Below are 18,177 nucleotides of genomic sequence, written 5' to 3'. Positions count from 1 at the left end.
CCTAATCACCACCCTTCCCGGCCAACAGCTATTTCCTGCCCATGACCGTCCCCAGTGCTACACATGGTAGGTGCTCAGTAGCTCCATCCACGCTGTGGACACTCAAGTCCCCTGCTGGGTGCTGAAGCCCACCCCACCCCTCGCTGGAGTAACTGGAACCGCCCCCCGATCAGACTGGGCACTGGGCTCTCCCCACCTCACGCTGACCCCCACAATGCATCCCGAAAAGCGACTGAGAAACAGTGAGGGGAGCCAGCCGAGGGCACCTGAGTTCTCCTTCACATCTGACTTATTCACGTCTGGGAGGAGGGGAAGGAAGGAAGGGGAATTTAAACAATCTCCCGCACCCCTGCCAAACAAAATCTGGCAGGATTTACCTGGGGGTGGAGGAGTGATCAGGAACTCGGGGAGCGTGGTGGGCCAAAGGGAAAGGAGCCGCTGCCTTAAGTGTCAGATTGTACTTTTGAGACCAGAAACTCACAAGAGCACCTGTTGGGTGGAGGTTACTTAAAAATAAAATCTTTAAAAATAAAATAAAGGGACGCCTGAGTGGCTCAGTTGGCTAAGCGTCTGCCTTCGGCTCAGATCACAATCCCAGGGTCCTAGGATAGAGTCCTGCATCGGGCTCCCTGCTCAGCGGGGAGCCTGCTTCTCCCTCTGCCTGCCGCTCCCCCTGCTTGTGCTTTCTCTCTAATCAATCAATCTTAAAAAAATAAAAATAAAATAAAATAGGGGCGCCTTGGTGGCTGAGTCAGTTAGAGGTCGGCCTTCTGCTTAGGTCATGATCTCCAGGTCCTGGGACTGAGCCCTGCATTGGGCTCCCTGCTCCATGGGGACCCTCCCTCTCCCTCTCCCTGCTACTCCCCCTGCTTGCACTCACCCTCTCTAATAAATGAAATCTTTAAAATAAAAATAAAAATAAAAATAAAATAAAATAGGGGCACCTGGGTGACTCAGTTGGTTAAGCATCTGACTTTGGATCAGGTCATGATCTCTGGGTCCTAGGACTGAGCCCTGCGTCTGGCTCCCTGCTCAGCAGGGAGTCTGCTTCTCCCTCTTTCTCAAATAAATAAAATCTTAAAAATCATCATCATAATAAACAAGAAACATAAATGTGTTCATATATCATCGATATTAACGTCAAAATATTGTAGGCACCCAGATGATTCTGAAGTGAGCCCACCCATTTCCCCAGGTCTCTAGAGGCAAGGTTCTCAAAGTGTGGCCCCTGGAGCATCAGCAGTTCCTGGGAACTTGTTAGAAATGCAAATCCTCAGCCAGCCCAGATCTGCAGAATCGGAAACTCGGGGGGGGGGGGGGGGTTCAGTCACCCCAGTTGCAACACATTCTCTGCCCTAGAGCACTGCTTCTTAAAATAAGGTAACAGGAATCCCCTGGGGATCTTGCCAAAATGCAGACCCGCAGTTGGCAGGCCTGAGGGTCTGCATTCTGACCAGCTCCCGGGAGATGCTGATGGGGCCAGTCCTGGACCACACTTTGAGCAGCAAGGGTCTGAAGCAGGGGTCAGCCACCACCCTCTGCCTGCTTTCCACGCACACAGACACACCTAATCCTTGACCTACTGCTGTCTACACCACAGGGTAGCTGGACAGGGAGTAACAGCATTTTCCCACCTCCAACCGCACCGAAACTCCTTCTTCGGACTTACCGCCACTACGCCTGGCCTCCCCCCAGCCCCGTCTGTAAGCCTGGGCTGGGTGGGACCTGGCCCCCATCCCCACCTCGCCAGTGTATTATAAACATGCTTGGGTCTTGGCCTCCCTCACCTGCCTGAGGCAGGCACCGGGGTCGAAGTGTCGGGTGGATCTGTGAGGCCCCCACACAAGACACAAGACACATTTGGGAGGGGGCTCTCTGCATTCTTTATCTCCTTCAGGGTCAGCGGCCCTCCAGGGCACGGTCTCGGGCTATGACCGCCTCCTCAAACTTGATCATGAGCGTGGTGCCCTTGTGCCAGTGCGCCGTGACCTTGGCGGGAAAGCCGCTGTGCGTGAGCACCGCCTCCACGATGCCCGCCGTGAAGCTGGCGCAGTTGAGCGTGCTGTTCTCCTTGGGCACGGAGATGTAGGTGTTGATGAGAGGCTCCCGCTCTATGATGTAGAAGGTCCGGGCGTCATCGTTGGCCTGCTCCAGCTTGTCGGCCTCCTTGCCGAACAGCGCCTTCCACACCGCGCCCTTGACGAAGAGCAGGGCACCCAGCACCTTGGTTTCTCGCCGCGCGCCCTTTTCGCGAGCCACCAGCGCATCCAGAACGCGTGCGCCCACCTGGCGGCCCAGGGCTGCGAGGCGCGCCTGCAGCTCCGCCACCGAGAAGACCCGGCTCTGGCAGTGCTGCACCAGCTCGGAGAAGAGCAGCGCGAAGGCGCTCAGGCTCACCTCGGTGCGCGGCCGCACCAGCGCGCGCTCTAGCAGCGCCGACTTCCCGCGCGTGAAGCGCGCCTCCATGCTGCCGCCGCCCTGCTGGGACACAAGGACACGCGTGTCGGGGGAAGAACGTGGAGGCGCGTGTGCTCCACTGCCGACCTCCCGTGTAGGAAAGGAAGAGGGGGAGGAAGGGGGGCATCCAACTGCATGTAAGGCACGCCTCCTCCAGTGAAGGAAAATGGGGCAAGAGGTAGGTTTACACCTTTGGCCAGGAGAGGGGTTGCGGGGTTGGGGGGAGGACACAAGAGGGAGACCAGAAGGGGGGACCGGAAACCATCCCAACCTTCGAGTTCCAGGTGATTGCTCCTATGTGAAAAGCACCCTCGTGCTCCCTCTGCCACCTGTGGGAGCAACTAGAGAACTAGCGCATGGGGGAGGGAGCGTCAGACCTAGGGCAGGGAGGGGACAAAGATGGGGGGACCGTCAGAAGTCTCTGGGCACTGTCCCCCGCAAGCCTCCAGCAACGACAGTGCTGACTTCCTGCAGATGGAAAGAACCTCCCCGCCTCTCCCCTGCGGAAAGCCAAAGAAACAAGAGAGGGGAGTAGGCAGCCGGGAGGGTTTGGGGCTTGGAGGACGGACATACGAGTATATGGGGCAAGCCAGGAGGAAATGGCTCTGACAGCGCCCATCTGGCATGCACGAAGCACGCCTCCTTGAAGATGCGGATGGGCCTTCGTTTGTAAGGAAGACTGGAGGGGGCCGCAGAGAAGGCGTCCCGCGCCCTCCAGAAAGGTAGCGGGACAGCAGGAGACAAGGGGAGAAGGTGGACTGTGAGACTCGAGGTTTGGGGGAGCCAGGAGGAGGCGCTGTGACCCTCCCATCCTACCGCATCTAGCCAGTGGTCGGTGGCAGAAACCCGGAAGGGGCTGTTGGAGAAAACCCAGAGGGGGCACTGAGACCTCCACGACGCTGACCTGCGGTGAGGGTGGGGAGTAGGAGCGGAAGGGGGATCCCAAGGGCGCTGAGACAACCTCTCTTCCCCGGCCCACCCCTCGCCCACTCTTGTGTGAAGCCGCTGCCAAGGGTGGGGTCGGGAGAAGGAGCTGAGAACCCCGTTCCCACTGCGCAGGAAGAGGCCAGAAGCCGGAGGGGTCTGGGGATGCTGGGACTGCCCCCAACGAGGTCTCCGTGAGGAATGAGAGGACCAGAGCGGGGGAGTCCAGAGGCTCCAAGACGCCCCCCAGGTGCGCATCTGTCTACACTGGGAGGGGGAGTGTTGGGCCCGCCCCCATTGAGCTGCGACGGAAGCCAGTAAGCTAAGCCGCGGAAAGGCCGGAGCCCTGAGACCCCCGCGCCAGCGTGGACCCGGCAGAGGGGGCGGGAAGGGGCCCACCCTCCTCACGGACCCTTTGCGTGGGCCGAAGCGGACGGACCGGGGAGAGCGGACGCCGAGACCGTAGCCCAGGATCCCCGGGCGCGCGGGAGGCTGGGGGTCCCGGAGCGGGCGAGGCCCACGCGGGTAAGGGGTCGCGGGCGGGCGGGGTCTCACCAGCGTACTGCGGCCGTCGGTTTGGCCGAGTTGCTTTACGACGCCGTAAAAGGCCTTGAGTGCGCAGGCGCTGCGGCGGGACGGGCTCGTGGGCGGGGCGCGCGCGTTGGCGGAGATTCCGGAGAGCGGCCGCCAGGGGTCGCACGTGTCCGGGGCGCCCGACCGAGGGGTGTGGCCATGAGGCCAGTGGCCGGGCTGGCTTGGGTTGGCCAGCTCCCAGACAGTAGCGCGGATGGTCACCGGTTCAGGGGCAGACATTTGCCGATGGGCTCACGTGTCTGTCTCAGGGGCACATATGTCTATTTGTCCTAGAGGCACACCTATGCCTTGGACACACATTCTCTTGTCTTAGGGACACAAGCATTAACTCAGGCACACGTTCTCTTAAGGGACATACATCCATGAGCCAGGGGCATGTGCTCAGAGGGCATATACACTCAGGAGCACAGTTACACCTGCTTAAGGGCTCAGATATATCTGTGGGCCCACCTACTCGTAGGGAGACATTGTCCATCTCAGGCCCACACTCTCGGGTGCAGAGACTGGGTTACTCCCTGGGTACATGTTCATGGACACGCAAAGACCCACTCGGGGCATTCATTCCCACACAACCTCGTGCCCCAGGGTTCCTGGTATCATGTCCACGTGCTCACTGTGTGCCTTTCCCCATCCCCCCACATTTGCGAGACCCTACCCCACCAGGTCCCCAAAGCCCCCAGATGCTCCCAGTATGAGATCTGAAAGCCACGTTCTTTTGCATCGGCCTTTATCTTCACAAATCACAAACCGTGAGTGCAGAAACAAAGGGACATACATGGGTACACGCTCTGAACACCCTCAGTGACATAATAAGTCACACGCGCACTGGCACACAGCTGCTCACACCAACACAGGTAGTGACAGGGCACACACTGCAACGCCCACAATTACAGTGACACACGGGGTGCCCCCCACACAGCTCTGCCATGATGCATTGATACACAACATACCATAGGACACTCGCATGTGTTGACGGTGTTACCCATGTTGCCAACACCCGCACTCACACTGACACACTTTTGGGGTCCTTGCTGACACAGCCACCCACCGTGTCACGCATTATGCTCACAACACACCACGACACACACATGTGGCCAGCTTCATCGGGAGGTGCAGCCAGGTCTTCGATGTCTTCTCATTTGTTGAGGTCTCTGGGTGGAATGGAGACCCACGGTCAGGCAGATCCCTCCCCCAGGAGAGAAACTGGGGCCAGACCTGTGGCTCCCTCCTCTTCCACCTCTCCAGCCCCAACTTACATGACTGTGGCTTCGTCTCCAGTGCCTTGGAGATTTCCTGTAACTTATTCTTGATTTGGTTCACGTCTGGGGGCAGGAGGACAGGAGAAAGCAGGTGTGGGGTCTCACACAAGGCCCCCACCTTTATTGGAAGCCTCCTCCCTTCCCAACCCCCAGCCTGGGGTCCTGTGGTGCCCGTGTACTTGGTGTTCCCAGCAGCATTTAAATATCCCCTGAGTGACTCAGAGGGTGACATCCACCAGCCTCTAACCCCCTGCCCTCGCACAGGGAAGGTGGGACCCCTGCTTCCCCTCCCCCAACTCCCCAGCACCCAGCATGAGACAAATTCCACCCAGCGAAGGTCTGCAAGGGCACCTGCTTGTAGTGTCTTCACTATGTTGTTCCCGGACTGGACATGTCTCTTGACCGCGTCAATGTCCTGCTTGGCCTCCGTGATGAGCTGCTGGGTGGAGCTCCAGCCCCGATTCTGCTCCTCCTGACACTCTCGCACCGAGATGGAGACTGAGGCATGAAGTGGCATGTCCGTATCACCTCTGCTCTCCTTTCCCCCACCCGACCCCTTGGGCCTCCCCCAGGTCCCACCCTCACCATTCCAGAGCTCCCTTTTCAAGACCAGCAACTCCTGGGACATCTCAGAATCTGTTCAGGAGGAGGGGCAAGGGAGGCAGGAAAACCCTTGAGGCGCCCCCAGTTCTGCAGTCCTGGGAACAAGGGTAGGGGAAGGGAGAGGAACGAGGGAGAAGGGAGATAGAGTGGAAACACTGGGCCTCCCCACCTCCTGAGGACCCTCTTCACACTGCCCCGGCCCCCCACCAAAAACAAAACAAAAACCCAAAACAACAACAAAAACCCTGAAACCAAAAGGCCTACTCACTCTTTGCCAGGACCAAGGCCAAGAGAATGATGCAGGACAGGGCGAGGAGGATGTGCAGGGTCACGAGGGCTCTTTGCAGACAACGGGGGACCTGGGCAGAGTCTGAGGGCGGCCTAGACAGGGTTGGGACTGGGGTAGAGGCAGGACAGGTGACCTCCAGGGCCCAGCACCACCACCCAGACCATCACCACTGACTCTAACACCATCAGAAGCTCTGTCACCCATGCCCATGCTTCCCAATGCTGTAGCCACTGTGACCACCAACATGCACGCTGACCAGAGCCGCCAGCAGTTGTCCCTAATGCTGTCATCATCCTGCCCCCCCTTACCATCCCCTTTACCAGCACTCACGTCAGCAGCAGCTGTCACCGACACCCATCGACATCAGTGCCTACCGTTGTCAGCAGTGTCCCCAGCCACAGGTCTCATCGGCTCTGTCTAGGTGGTTCCTTCGTGGTCCACTACGTGGTCACCTCTCCACCATCACCATCACCCAAACCTTCACCAACACTTCCACCAACACCAACACCACCGACACCATCATCCCCACCTGCGAAGCTAACCCCCCCCCACCTCCGACTGTAACACAAGCCCTGATGGCACCTCGCCCCACACCACTGACCCCAACCTCCACATGGTGCTCCTTGCTCCCATGATGCCCTACCATGGTCCCCTCCAAAGGCTGTGCGATGTGCCCCGGCAGATGACTGCTTGCCCTGACTCTTGGGTGGTGAATGGCTGCCCTTCCGCTGGTCCTGGTTTCTGAAGGTCAAGGTGATATTCTCATAGTCAGGGTTATCTGCACCTGTGGGCGGGAGAGTGAGAGTAGAAACCTGCCTGGATCCCTGGGGTGGGGTGCGGGTGGGGGTGGGGTGGGGGTGGGGGTGGGAAGGGGACTCAGAGATCTTGGCTCACCAAACCCCTGCACACAACAAATTTCTGGGGATAAAAGATAAGGAATGGGGAAAGCATGATCTGCTTCTTGATTAGGTGGACAGAGCACGCATGAGCGTTTGGGGGATACACATGCACACATACATTTTGGGGGAGGGGAAGGAGCCCCGTGACCCCACTTTCAGCCTCTTATCTCTCCCATCCCAATCTCTCCCACCTGACCTCTCCCCTCCCCACCCCAAGGTGCCTAACCTTCCTTATCGGCTGGGCCCCTCTGTTTCTTGTTTTTGAAGGCTGCAGCCTGCATCTTGACCTCCTGCTTCTTGTAGATTTCCTCAGACTCCATGGTTCCCAGTCGGCCAGTTTGCTCACACACATCCCCACCCACCGGAAGGTGTCATGGCAGATGAGGAAATCTCTGGGTTGGGGGTAGGGGGAGGAGAGGTCGGCCTCCTCTTTTCACTGACCCAGGACCCTCCGGCCCTGGGGCATCCTCACCGCCCCTCTCCCAGATCAAGAGGGTCTTAGGAGACCAGAGGTCTTACAGAGGGCCAAGCAGAGAAGCCCATAGACCCAGAGACAGGAACCAGCATGATCAGGAACCAGCAACAGAAATGTTAGCTAATGCTATGGCGGTCATCATGTTGCAATATACAAATGTATCAGATCAACACCCGTATATCTCAAACGTACACACAATGTTATGTCAATTATACTCCATATAAATAAATTTTTAAAATGTTAAAGGATGGTCACAAACGTCGCAGGAAGCTATGTATGTGTCTACCCAAATGAACTTCATCCCCTGCCCTTCTCAGGAGAGCATCTGTGGCCCCTGGGAGTCCCACCTTTTAGGTTTGGGGTAGCTGGGCTTGGAGGCAGGATTCCTAAGTCTCCCACATCTTCCTGCTCCCTGTCCCAGTCCTACCCCTCAGCTCCACCCCAAGAAGTTCTACTTCTTCAAAGCCCCATGGAGGAAAGGAACGGATGTGAGGCAAGGGGACCGACCACTGGAGCTCCACCCATATCTGGGACAGAGGCCAGATGCACTGCTTGACCTAACCCTGGACATGGTGTCCTTTCTCTCTGGGTCCCCAGACAGAGAAACACTGGGAAACACTCTCATCCATACATCCGCTCACCTACCCTCACTCACACACTCCTGGAAACCGTTACACATCTGCTCACGTATTCACATGGCTTGCCCGTTGGCAGGCTTCTCCACATGTTTACCCCAGAGAAAAATCCATATTCATGCATTCACATGTCTGCTCTCTGTCTAGATGTCTTAAAGCTCTCTTTGTGTCTGTGACCTTGAAAACTGGAGATAAAAACAAGACAAAGTTTGTAGGGAATTATCTCTTTAAGTTTAGAACAGTGCCTTCTGGTAGAAATATAATGTAAACTACATCTTTAATTTAAAATTTTCTGGCACCCACGTTAAAAAGACAAAAAGAGACAGGCTAAATTAATTTTAATAATGTATCTTATTTAACATAATATACATACAAAATTATCACTTCAGCATGTAACGATACTAAAAAATTATTGAGATATATTACCCTTTTGGTACTAAATCTTCAAAATCAAATGTGATTTACACTAACGGGAGATTTCAAGCATTTAATGGCTGCCATATTGGACAGCGCTGGTCTAGACTATTATGGTTCTCTCCCTTTGGAAAAAATAAGTAAAATAAAATTTAAAAGACTTTAAAAAAAACGTTTTATTTATTTATTTGACAGAGAGACAGAGAGAGCCAGAGAGCACAAATGAGAGGGGATGAGGGGGCAGAGGGAGAAGGAGAAGCAGGCTCCCTGTTCAGCGGGGAGCAGCTGCCAGGCTGGATCCCAGGACCCTGGGATCATGACCTGAGTGGAAGGCAGACACTTAACCGACTGAGCCACCCAGGTGTCCCTTAGAAAGACTTTCTATGTGGGAGAAGTAGGTGTGTTTTATCTTTTAAATATGTGATTAAATTTGAGATAACTTTGGAATGGTCCCCCAAGGTTTGGTGAAAATAATGCTCTGTTTTCTAAACTTGCCAACCTTGTCCTCTCAAGAAAGACTGATTTAACAGTGTTTCAATGCCAGCTTCTCTCTGATTTTAGAAAGGAGTCAGCAATTGAGAGATTTGACCCTCTCCTGATGTAACAATCACAGAGGAGACGGACCAATGGTCAGCTGGCTCTGCTGTGATGGACAGGTGCAGGGGGTGGGGCCACAGACTTGCACATTTCTGTAGCTCCGTTGAAGCTAAGCCCAGGCTCCATCTAGCCTGCTGGACAAAGTAGCAGACTCGTGGTTTTGGCTCAGGTCCGTGATCTCAGGGTTGTGAGATCGAGCCCTACAACAGGCTCTGCGCTGAGTTCAGACTCTCTTCCTCTCCCTCTGCCCCCTCTGCATTGTCTCTAAAATAAATAAATAAATCTTTAACCCTGGGCCTGTCAGAGACATATCCAGAAACTCCTTTTTTTTTTTTTTAAGATTTTATTTTTAAGTAATCTTTACACCCAACACGGGACTCAAACTCACAACCCCGAGATCAAGAGTTGCATGCTCCACCGACTGAGCCAGCCAGGCACCTCCAGAAACTTCCTTTTACTTTTGCTCAAGCTGACTTAATGTGGGGTTTGTGGCACTTGCAACTAGAAGAATCTTGGCTACCTTGGGGTGGGGCTGGGTAGTTGGCAAGTGAGAAAATGGAGGCTTGAGAAGGGGGCTTGCGTATCCAAGTCTGCACTCTGGGGCAGGAGAATGACCGTGCTGGAGTTGAGGGCTCCGAAGAGGACCTTCTTGGGGTCTGGACACAGGGGGACAACTGAGTGGGACTTGGAGATAACGAGGCATTCCAATCAGTCTGGGGACAAAGGAGTGCACCCCCCTCCACATCAATGAGGGGGCAGGACAGGCAAGGTTCTAGAATCACCCTCTCTGCTCCTCAACACACTTCTGACTCAGTGGTCCCATCTCAACCCCATGGCCCCAGTGGGGTTAGGAGGGAGAATTTAGGAGGTGAATCTCTGGATTGGGGTATGGGTGGGTTCCAGGGGCAAGAGGAGAGTTTGTGATCTCAGCTCATGGCTACCAGGATCAGACAGGGGGCTGTGCCATCATAGGGGGTGGGTGGCAGAGGTGGGGGCATAACATGGGAGGGGGGAGATGGGCAGAAGTCACGGGCACCCCCCCGCCACCGCCTCCCTCCAGGAGAGTCCAAAACATCTTGAAAACCAGGACCCAACTCCATCACCCGTACTCCAGTCCCTGGAATGTGCTGCTGGGGGCTGGGACATTTGAGTCTGGGGCCTCTTTCAAGACTGGGCACCAAGTGTTCTGCAGTCTGTGTCTGCATCTCTCAGGGGCTGGATTTTTAAGACCCCTGGCTTAGGATTCCCAGGGAACTGGACTCTGAATCACCTGGATCTGTGCCCCCCAGGAAGCTGTGTAGGGGCTGCAGGTGACTCAGTCTTCCAGGTCAGAATTTGGACGGGGACTGATGTCATCCAGGCTGGAATGGGGACTTGATGTCGGGAGCAAGAGACTCTGTCCAGGGTTCACACGTCTATGTGTCTATGTTCCTCCTTGCATGGCCATGCCTGTGTGTTTCAGGGGTGCTTTCTTGTGCCCCTGTGTGTGTCTGTGGGCCTGGTGTGTCTGTGTGTGACTGGAGTAACGGTTGTATACTGTGTGCGGACAAGCAGTGTGTGCACCTGGATGGTGTACCCGCGTTGTGTATGTGGTTATTTCACAGACATTTCCTGAGCGCCTACTATGTGGCATGCTGTCTTCCCAGCGCCAGGAATGCCCCAAAGCGCACGCAAGTACCCAGCCCTGCGCTTTCATAGCCAAGTGTTCCTGAGGGCGTCTGTGTGTTGCGGTTGTAACTAATGACTCGAAACTGCACTGCACCTGTGAAAACGTGAACTTGCGGTTCGTGGCCTCAGGTAAGAGTTCTCAGTCTGCTCCTGTGAAGAGTCCCTCCTGTCCACGACCCAGCTTTGCCCACGCCTTGTAGGCCACTCCATGAGGTTGGGGAGTGAGGGATCGCGGCTCAGGGCTCTGGGCTGGAAGATGACTCAAGGGTCCACCTTGACCCTGGAGCTACTGGGGGCTTGGGGCCCTGAAGTGTATGCGGGGGGAGGGGGGGTCCTCGTCGCATCCAGACCCAGACCCCGAATGAAGCCGCATTGTAGAGGCTGGGGCAGAATGACCCAGCGACTTCCTGGAAGGCCAGAGACCAGAGGGTGATCCTCAGGGTCGCCTCAAAGGTAACACTCACTTCGCCTCCTGAAGGAGGCCATGATCCTTGGGTGTGAGCGTCCTTAGAGGAAGTAAAAGGCTTGCTGTCCGAGATGGAGTGGGGCAGGCACAACGTGGGAGGAGAGGGATGGGCAGAAGAAAGCCTCCCCCGCCCGCCCCGCCACCGCTTCCCTCCAGCGTCTGCGTGCCCCGCTCTTTTCGGAGACGTCAGCTTAGTCCCCCACCCCCCACAAAAGACAGCGCAGCGCCCCGACCCTCAGAATCATCTTCTCTGGGTTTATTTCCAGCCCCGCCCCTCCGAGGCCTGGTCACGCCCCCCGCCCCGCGCCCCTGGGGACCTCAGGCGGTGGTCTGCACGCGGCAGCAGCGAGCTCCGGTCCAGTCCATGCCCGCGCACTGGCAGTGACATGTGGTCTCGGCGCGCACGTCCCACGAGCCACAGGCGGAGCCACAAGTGCAGGCGGTGACGGAGAAGCCTGCGGGCGGGAGCGGAGGGAGTTTGGACCCGAGCGGGAGGCTATAGGCCTGAGGGTCTGGCGGGAAGCTGGGAGCCCCAACACCAGGGGCGTGGGCGGCAGGGAGGCTGGCGGCTGGGGGCCTGGACTCCGGTGTCCGGAGGAAATGCAGCCCCGGAGGTGGGGCGGCGGCGGGGGGAGCGGGGAAGCCTGGGGCTGCAGACCAGGACTCTGGGGGAGTTGACTCAAGAAATAGAGTCTGGACTTAGGGGATGGGGTTCCTGGGTACTGGGAGCAGTAGTGAGAGCCTGGAAAAGGACTTCTGTACTCACCTGCGGGGCAGGTGGCCAGGTCCCCCCTGGAGGTGACAGTCCGGCAGCTCAGGCCAAAGTTCCTCATTGTCTCAAGAACTGCGAAAGGGAGGTGGGAAGGGAGGAGGGAAGCCGGGAGACCAAGCTGCCCCTCCTCCATTCTCATGTGGCCTTGGCCCTGGTGGTTTGGAGATAGGAGCTCAAGAAAACTCTTCTGAGGAAGGCCCAGGTGGGCCAGGTCCTGGTGGAGAGCCCTTGAAGTGGGGAGCTCATCACCTCCCAGGTTCTGTCTTGAGATGGGTGTTTTAGAGGAAGGAGGGTTTGGAACTTCTGCCAAAGGTGGAGCTGGATGGGGACTGGGGTCGGGTGGGGTTTCAGGTGGAGTTTTGGTTCTGCTTGGGGCTGGCTTGACGACTGCTCCATGTCAGGAATTAGAGGGTGGAAGTGAGGGTCCTCACTTAAGGGTCCGGCGCCGTCCCGGATCTTCTCATGGATGGCTTCATCCACTGGACACAGAGACTTGCCCCACGCCAGCTGCCCCAGGACCGGGAGGAGGAGGAGGGGAAGAGCCTTCATCCCGCTGGTGCTGCAAGAGAGAGCCCACAGCAGTCAGTCCCTTCTCATCTGGGGAGGGTCAGACCTCCAGAGCTGGGGGGGGGGGATATGGGATCCTGGGTCCCTGTGGGGGACGGGGCTGGAGTCCCAGCTTTGCCACGGCCCCCTGGGGCCGGGGTTCTGGGCTGAGTAGAAGCACTATCACTTACCCTCCAGATGGACTCAGCAGGCAGATCTCGGGCACTGATTTCATGCCCCTGCCACATCTCCTTCTTTAAGGCTCTGGATGTGGAGCTTCCTGTCTTGGCTGAGTGCCTTGGCCCCCTGGCCCTCCCATCCCACATCCGGGGCCAAGAGGAAGCCCCCAGGCAGACTCTAGGGGCCCAGGGATAGGAAGCTCTGCCCCCCCCTTCCCTGCCACAGTTTCCCCATTCAAGAGCCCACCCTTCTCACATCCGGGCTGGGACTGGTCCAGGAGGTAGTGCCTGGGGGATGATTCCAGAAGCCCTTGTCCCAGGGACAGGCAAAGAAACAGGAGTTTGCACGCAGGGGTGGGGAATGTAAGCAGGACCAAAATAACCCCTGTGTGAGAACTGCATACCACGTTCACACCCAGATGCCTATCAACAATAGAATGGATAAAATCATGTTTTCTTTTTTCCTTCAATGGAACAGTCTGCAACAGACGGTGGCAAGCTTGCAGCCCATGGGACAAATCTGGTCCACTGTCTATTTCTGTGCAACCCATGAGCCAAGAATGGTTTTTACATTTTCATTTTTGTTTTTAATTAAACGGATTTTTTAAATTGTGGCAAAATCCATTTCACATTAAACTTACCATTTTAACCGTTTTTTTAAAAGATTTTATTTATTTATTTATTTATTTATTTATTTATTTAGGACAGACAGAGAGAGCTAGCAAGGGGTGGGGAAGGGCAGAGGGAGAAGCAGACTCCCCGATGAGCACAGAACCCAATGGGGGTCCCGATCCCAGGACCCTGAGATCAAGACCTGAGCTGAAGGCAGACACTTAGCTGACTGAGCCACCCAGGCGCCCCCGTTTTAACCATTTTTTAAGTGTACAGTCCAGTGGCATTGAATACTCTGACATTGTGCAACCATTCCCACCATCCATCTCCAGAACTTTCTCATCTTCCCAAACTGAAACTCTGTCCCCACGAAACACTAACTCCCTATCTCCCTTGCCGGACCCCCTGGCTCCCACCATCTACTTTCTGTCTCTCTGACTTTGCCTGTTCACACCTCAAGTAAATGGAATCACACAACACTTATCCTTTTGTGTCTGTCTTTTTTCACTTAGCATAAATGTTTTCAAGATTCATCCATGTTGTAGCATGGGGCCAAACTTCATTCCTTTTTATGGCAAATATTCCATTGTAGGGACACACATTTTGTTTATCCATTCATCTCTTAGTTGCAACTCGCTTTGTTGTTTCCGCCTCTTGTCAACGATGCCCCTGTAAGCCGTGGAATGTACGAGCATCTCTGAGCATCCCTGAATCCCTGCTTTCAGTCCCTTTGGGTACATATCCAGGAGTTCCGATTGCTGGATCATAAGGCAATTCTGTGCTTAACTCTTCGAGGAGATGACAAAAAGTTCACACATTTTGAAATCATTGGGGAAAAAAATGTTAACAGTGACATATGAAATTGAAATCCCAGTGCCCATAAAGTGTTCTTGGAGCATAGCCACGCCCACTTTTTTCTAGATGGTCTGAGGCTGCTTTCCTAGGTCAGTGACAGAGACTTTGCCCTGCAGAGGTGAACCCGGCTACCATCTGGCCCTCTCCAGGAAAAAAAAAAAATAATAGTAATTTGCACACCCCTGGTCAATAGCAATGAGTGTGAATGAGAGATTACAATGTATCGAATTGCAGCTACGTGCAACAGTCTGGATGATTCTCACCAACACGATTGTGAGCAAAAGAATCCAGACGCAGAAAAGAACATACCGCACAAATCCATGCATTAAAAAGGACCGGGGCAGGGCGCCCGGGTGCCTTGGTCGATTGAGCGTCCCACTCTCGATTTTCGCTCAGGGTCGTGAGATCGAGTCCTGCGTCCAGCTCCGCACTGGGTGTGGAGCCTGCTTGGGATTCTCTTCCTCTCCCTCTGCACCACCCCTCTCCCCATTCCACACACACCTGCTCGCTCTCTCTCTCTCTCAAAAAGAAAAAAAAAGAAATAAAAGCACAACTAATCTATGCTGTTGGAGATGGGGATGGAAGTTTCCTGGGGAGTGAGGGAAAGTGGGAAGCTAGTAAAAATTTGAGCGTACTTACATCCTCACACTTTTCTTTATGCATGCTCTATTTCAGTGAAAGTGACCTGTGTGTGTGTGAAATCCCTATGTAAATACAACTGTGTACACAGGGCCAAAGTGTAGGCAATATTTACTGAGCACTTACTATGTGTCAGATGCGTGCTATGCACTGTGCATGCGGTGGGGAGCAAGGGAACCCCTGAGCACTCACGCACTTTGCTCTGTCTGTCAGATGAAGACAGACACCAAGGGAGTGCTCAGTTAGCCTCACACCCCACAGTCATCTCTGCCCCGAAGGAGAGGAACCCAGTTCTGGAAGAATTTCTGACAGAAGAATGAAGCCCCCCGTGGAAGAATCCAGGGAGTTTCTATGGAGGAAGAGAGGGCTGAGCGGAAGCCAGAGGGTGAGCAAGAGTTAAGCAGGAGAACCAGTCAGGGAGGGCAATCCGGGTGGAAGGAACTGCATGTTCCAAGGCCCCAGGGAAGGACAGCGCGCACCAGCTTTGAGGAACTGAAAGAAAACCAGTGGGTAGGAGGGCAGAGAGCCTGGTTGGCATACAAAATGTCACAGGCTCCCTTCCTTGAAGACCCCCAGACACAGCTTGGACACAAGGTAGCTCGGGACACAGCAAGGGTCATTTTTTTGAGAGCTCTCATCCTTCAAACCCTTTAGTCTCAGAACTTTTCAGATAAAAGCTTTTGGGGGCACAGAAGTGGGCAGCTCTGCCTACAGGTTGGGTGAAAAGCAGGGGGCGTGTGTGGAACCCCTAGGATTCCCTGGGGACTTAGTTTGAAAACCCTTGGTTTCTCTCTCTCTCTCTCTCTCTCTCTCTGATGTAAAAAAAAAAAAAAAAAGGCCGGCTTGGTGGCTCAGCCAGTTAAGCGTCTGCCTTCAACTCAGGTTATGATCCTAAGGTCCTCGGATCGAGTCCCACATCAGGCTCCTTGCTCAGCAGGGAGCCTGCTTCTCCTGCCTGCCACTCCCCCTGCTCGTTCTCACTTTCTCTCTTTCTGATTAAAAAAAGAAAAGAGAAAAAAACAAAAACAAAAACCTTTGGTTAAGTAGCAGGAAAGGGCCACATGTCCGTCCTTTCATTCTCTTTGAAGAAAATAAAACATTTTGGGGGCGCCTGGCTGGCCTATTCAAAAGAGCATGCTACAATTGATCTCAGAGTCATGAGTTCTAGCCCCACACTGGGTGTAGAGATGGCCAAAAAAAAAATAAACTTAAAAAAAAATATTTTCATTTTCATTCCCCCTGATTTCTGTCGGTGACACTGAGGTCTAGTGGTCTCAATTTTGCATCAAATGTTATCAAGTAAAATTTCAGAGCCAGGTCTTTAAAACATACAATAGGGGGGCACCTGGGTGGCTCAATCGGTTGAGGTTCTGCCTTTGGCTCAGGTTGTGATCCCAGGATCCTGGGATCAAGCCCCCCCCCCAATCGGGCTTCCTACTCAGCAGGGAGTCTGCTCCCCACTCTCCTCCCCACTCCTGTTCTCTCACTGTCTCTCTTTCTCAAATAAGTAAATAAAATCTTTTAAAAAATAAAATAATAAAAAAACAGCATACGATAGGGCAGTCACTTCTTTTACAATCAATTTTATTGAGGTATAATTTTCGTTAAATAGAAGGCATCTATCTTAAATGTTCAGTTAGATGCATTTTGACAATGGGTATGCCTGCGTGCTGCATGAAATGTTTTGTTTTTCCCAAGTATTGTCTTTTCAGTTTTTTGTTTTTGTTTTGTTTTGTTTTTTAGACAGAGAGAGCGTGCATATGCATGCGAGGTGGGGAAGGGGAGAGGGAATCTTAGGCAGGCTCCACACCCAGTGCAGAGCCAGACATGGGGCTCGATCCCAGGACCCTGAGATCATGACCTGAGCCGAAATCAAAGGTCGCCCATTCAGCAGACTGAGTCACCCAAGTGCCTCCCAAGTATTGTGTTTTTAAAAAAATGAAGTGTCATTTACATCAAGTAAAATTCACTCTTTTTACTGAGTTCTATGACTTCTGACAAATGCATAGTTGTGTGATTATCACCACCCGATGCTTATAACTTAAATGATAGTTGGGGAAAAAAGGAGTTTCCCAAAGATCTTAAGGAAAACTGTGTCTGGACACTTGGGTGGCTCAGTTGGTTAGGAGTCTGCCTTTAGCTCAGGTCATGATCCCAGGGTCCTGGGACCACGTCTCATATCGGGCTCCATGCTCAGCGGGGAGTCTGTTCCTCCCTCTCCCTCTTGTGCTCTGATCTCTCTCTCACTCATTCTCTCTCTCAAATAAACAAATAAAATCTTAAAAAAAAAAAAAAGGAAAACTGCGTCCTGAAGCCACAGAGAGAGAGGATTTTGCTGCTCTGTACCACCCGTCTTCCTGCGTGGCCCAGCCGACCTGGGGAATATTCACAACTCTTACCAGCTTATTCCTGCCTCTGTTACTGCACACCTGTCCTTGAAGGGTTATTTGAACAAAGAGGGCCTGGGAAACTGACCTCCAGAAGTAATCTGAGTTACTTGCCTCGTTAGGTAAAACTTGCCGACCATCCTGTTAACAGACTTGAGATGACAGGGCTTGGCTGAATCAGAAGAAAATCACTGACACTTGCTTCCTATCCCACATGAACGACAGAAAAGAAAAGCAAAAGACTTGGAACCCTGCCTGCTTTCCTTAGCAAGAGCTGGCAAGCCTGGCTTCACTTAGAAGTTCTTTTTTTTTTTTTTTAAGATTTTATTTATTAATTTGACAGAGATTTTTTTTTAAGATTTTATTTATTTATTCGACAGAGATAGAGACAGCCAACGAGAGAGGGAACACAAGCAGGGGGAGTGGGAGAGGAAGAAGCAGGCTCATAGTGGAGGAGCCTGATGTGGGGCTCGATCCCGTAACACCGGGATCACGCCCTGAGCCGAAGGCAGACGATTAACCGCTGTGCCACCCAGGCGCCCCTAGAAGCTCTTCTGACCTGGGGGGGTGGGATCTGCCTGGCCGAAGGGCAGTCTGAGCAGCTAGCTGCCAGCTGCAGAGGTGGGGAGAGGACAGGCTGTGGCTCCAGCAAGACCTGATGGGGCCAGGTTGTGCCTTGGGGCCAGGAACAGTGAGAGCCTGAAGGTTGGGTGGTAAAGAGCATGGAGACTTCCAGTGTCAACTACCTGAGATTCCCCTTCGCAGAGACCCACTCTCTCCTCTTGGTGTCCCTGGGTTCCTTCGGCCTCTGGACTCCTTACAGAATATCTTTCACTTGGGGGCTCCTTGGGGTGCTCTGAGATGATCATATCTACTGTTTGTTGAGCAATTTATACATATGACCACC

The 18,177-nt window shown here is 53.9% G+C and overlaps 3 protein-coding genes across 7 annotated transcripts; all 3 read right to left on the bottom strand.

The window, feature by feature from the left end:
* Positions 1-1,859: 1,859 nt before the first annotated feature.
* TRAPPC5 (trafficking protein particle complex subunit 5) lies at positions 1,860-4,024 on the bottom strand. 4 transcript variants are annotated; one of them, XM_045774423.2, is made up of 2 exons: positions 3,937-4,024; positions 1,860-2,478 (listed from the first exon to the last, which is right to left on the bottom strand). In XM_045774423.2, the coding sequence occupies exon 2, from the start codon at positions 2,464-2,466 to the stop codon at positions 1,900-1,902; it is 567 nt and encodes a 188-aa protein (XP_045630379.1). In that variant the 5' UTR covers positions 2,467-2,478; positions 3,937-4,024; the 3' UTR covers positions 1,860-1,899. The 4 variants fall into 4 exon arrangements, with proteins under 4 accessions (XP_045630379.1, XP_045630381.1, XP_045630383.1 ...); XM_045774425.2 differs by having other exon boundaries at positions 1,860-2,481; positions 3,937-4,019; XM_045774427.2 differs by having other exon boundaries at positions 3,821-3,937.
* Positions 4,025-4,685: 661 nt separating this feature from the next.
* MCEMP1 (mast cell expressed membrane protein 1) lies at positions 4,686-7,408 on the bottom strand. 2 transcript variants are annotated; one of them, XM_045774421.2, is made up of 7 exons: positions 7,252-7,408; positions 6,770-6,910; positions 6,106-6,234; positions 5,820-5,870; positions 5,586-5,732; positions 5,232-5,297; positions 4,686-5,126 (listed from the first exon to the last, which is right to left on the bottom strand). In XM_045774421.2, coding segments are annotated over exons 1-7 (630 nt in total). In that variant the 5' UTR covers positions 7,346-7,408; the 3' UTR covers positions 4,686-5,124. The 2 variants fall into 2 exon arrangements, with proteins under 2 accessions (XP_045630377.1, XP_045630378.1); XM_045774422.2 differs by lacking the exon at positions 5,820-5,870.
* Positions 7,409-11,521: 4,113 nt separating this feature from the next.
* RETN (resistin) lies at positions 11,522-12,920 on the bottom strand. The gene is made up of 4 exons (XM_045774322.1): positions 12,790-12,920; positions 12,484-12,611; positions 12,047-12,124; positions 11,522-11,735 (listed from the first exon to the last, which is right to left on the bottom strand). Exons 1-4 carry the CDS (start codon positions 12,831-12,833, stop codon positions 11,599-11,601), a joined length of 387 nt encoding a protein of 128 aa, XP_045630278.1. The 5' UTR covers positions 12,834-12,920; the 3' UTR covers positions 11,522-11,598.
* Between the last annotated feature and the right edge of the window lie 5,257 nt (positions 12,921-18,177).

This window comes from Ursus americanus, chromosome 14 (assembly GCF_024610735.1).
Source record: "Ursus americanus isolate L20-20 chromosome 14, mUrsAme1.1.p, whole genome shotgun sequence".
Taxonomy (NCBI): Eukaryota; Metazoa; Chordata; class Mammalia; order Carnivora; family Ursidae; genus Ursus; species Ursus americanus.
Note: the sequence above shows the minus strand (reverse complement) of the source record. Positions and strands in the feature narration are given on the sequence as shown.

Bases quoted from the DNA above. Each gene is read 5' to 3' on its own strand.
- MCEMP1 (XM_045774421.2), bottom strand. From the start codon at position 7,345: ATGGAGTCTGAGGAAATCTACAAGAAGCAGGAGGTCAAGATGCAGGCT. The intron at 6,911-7,251 runs GTTAGGCACCTT...TCCCGCCCACAG, and splicing joins GGGCCCAGCCGATAAGGAAG to GTGCAGATAACCCTGACTAT. The intron at 5,871-6,105 runs GTGAGTAGGCCT...CCTCCTGAACAG, and splicing joins GGCCTTGGTCCTGGCAAAGA to ATTCTGAGATGTCCCAGGAG.
- TRAPPC5 (XM_045774423.2), bottom strand. From the start codon at position 2,466: ATGGAGGCGCGCTTCACGCGCGGGAAGTCGGCGCTGCTAGAGCGCGCG.
- RETN (XM_045774322.1), bottom strand. From the start codon at position 12,833: ATGAAATCAGTGCCCGAGATCTGCCTGCTGAGTCCATCTGGAGG. The intron at 12,125-12,483 runs GTGAGGACCCTC...TCCCTTTCGCAG, and splicing joins GGACGGCGCCGGACCCTTAA to TTCTTGAGACAATGAGGAAC. The intron at 11,736-12,046 runs GTGAGTACAGAA...TCCCGCCCGCAG, and splicing joins CCTGGCCACCTGCCCCGCAG to GCTTCTCCGTCACCGCCTGC.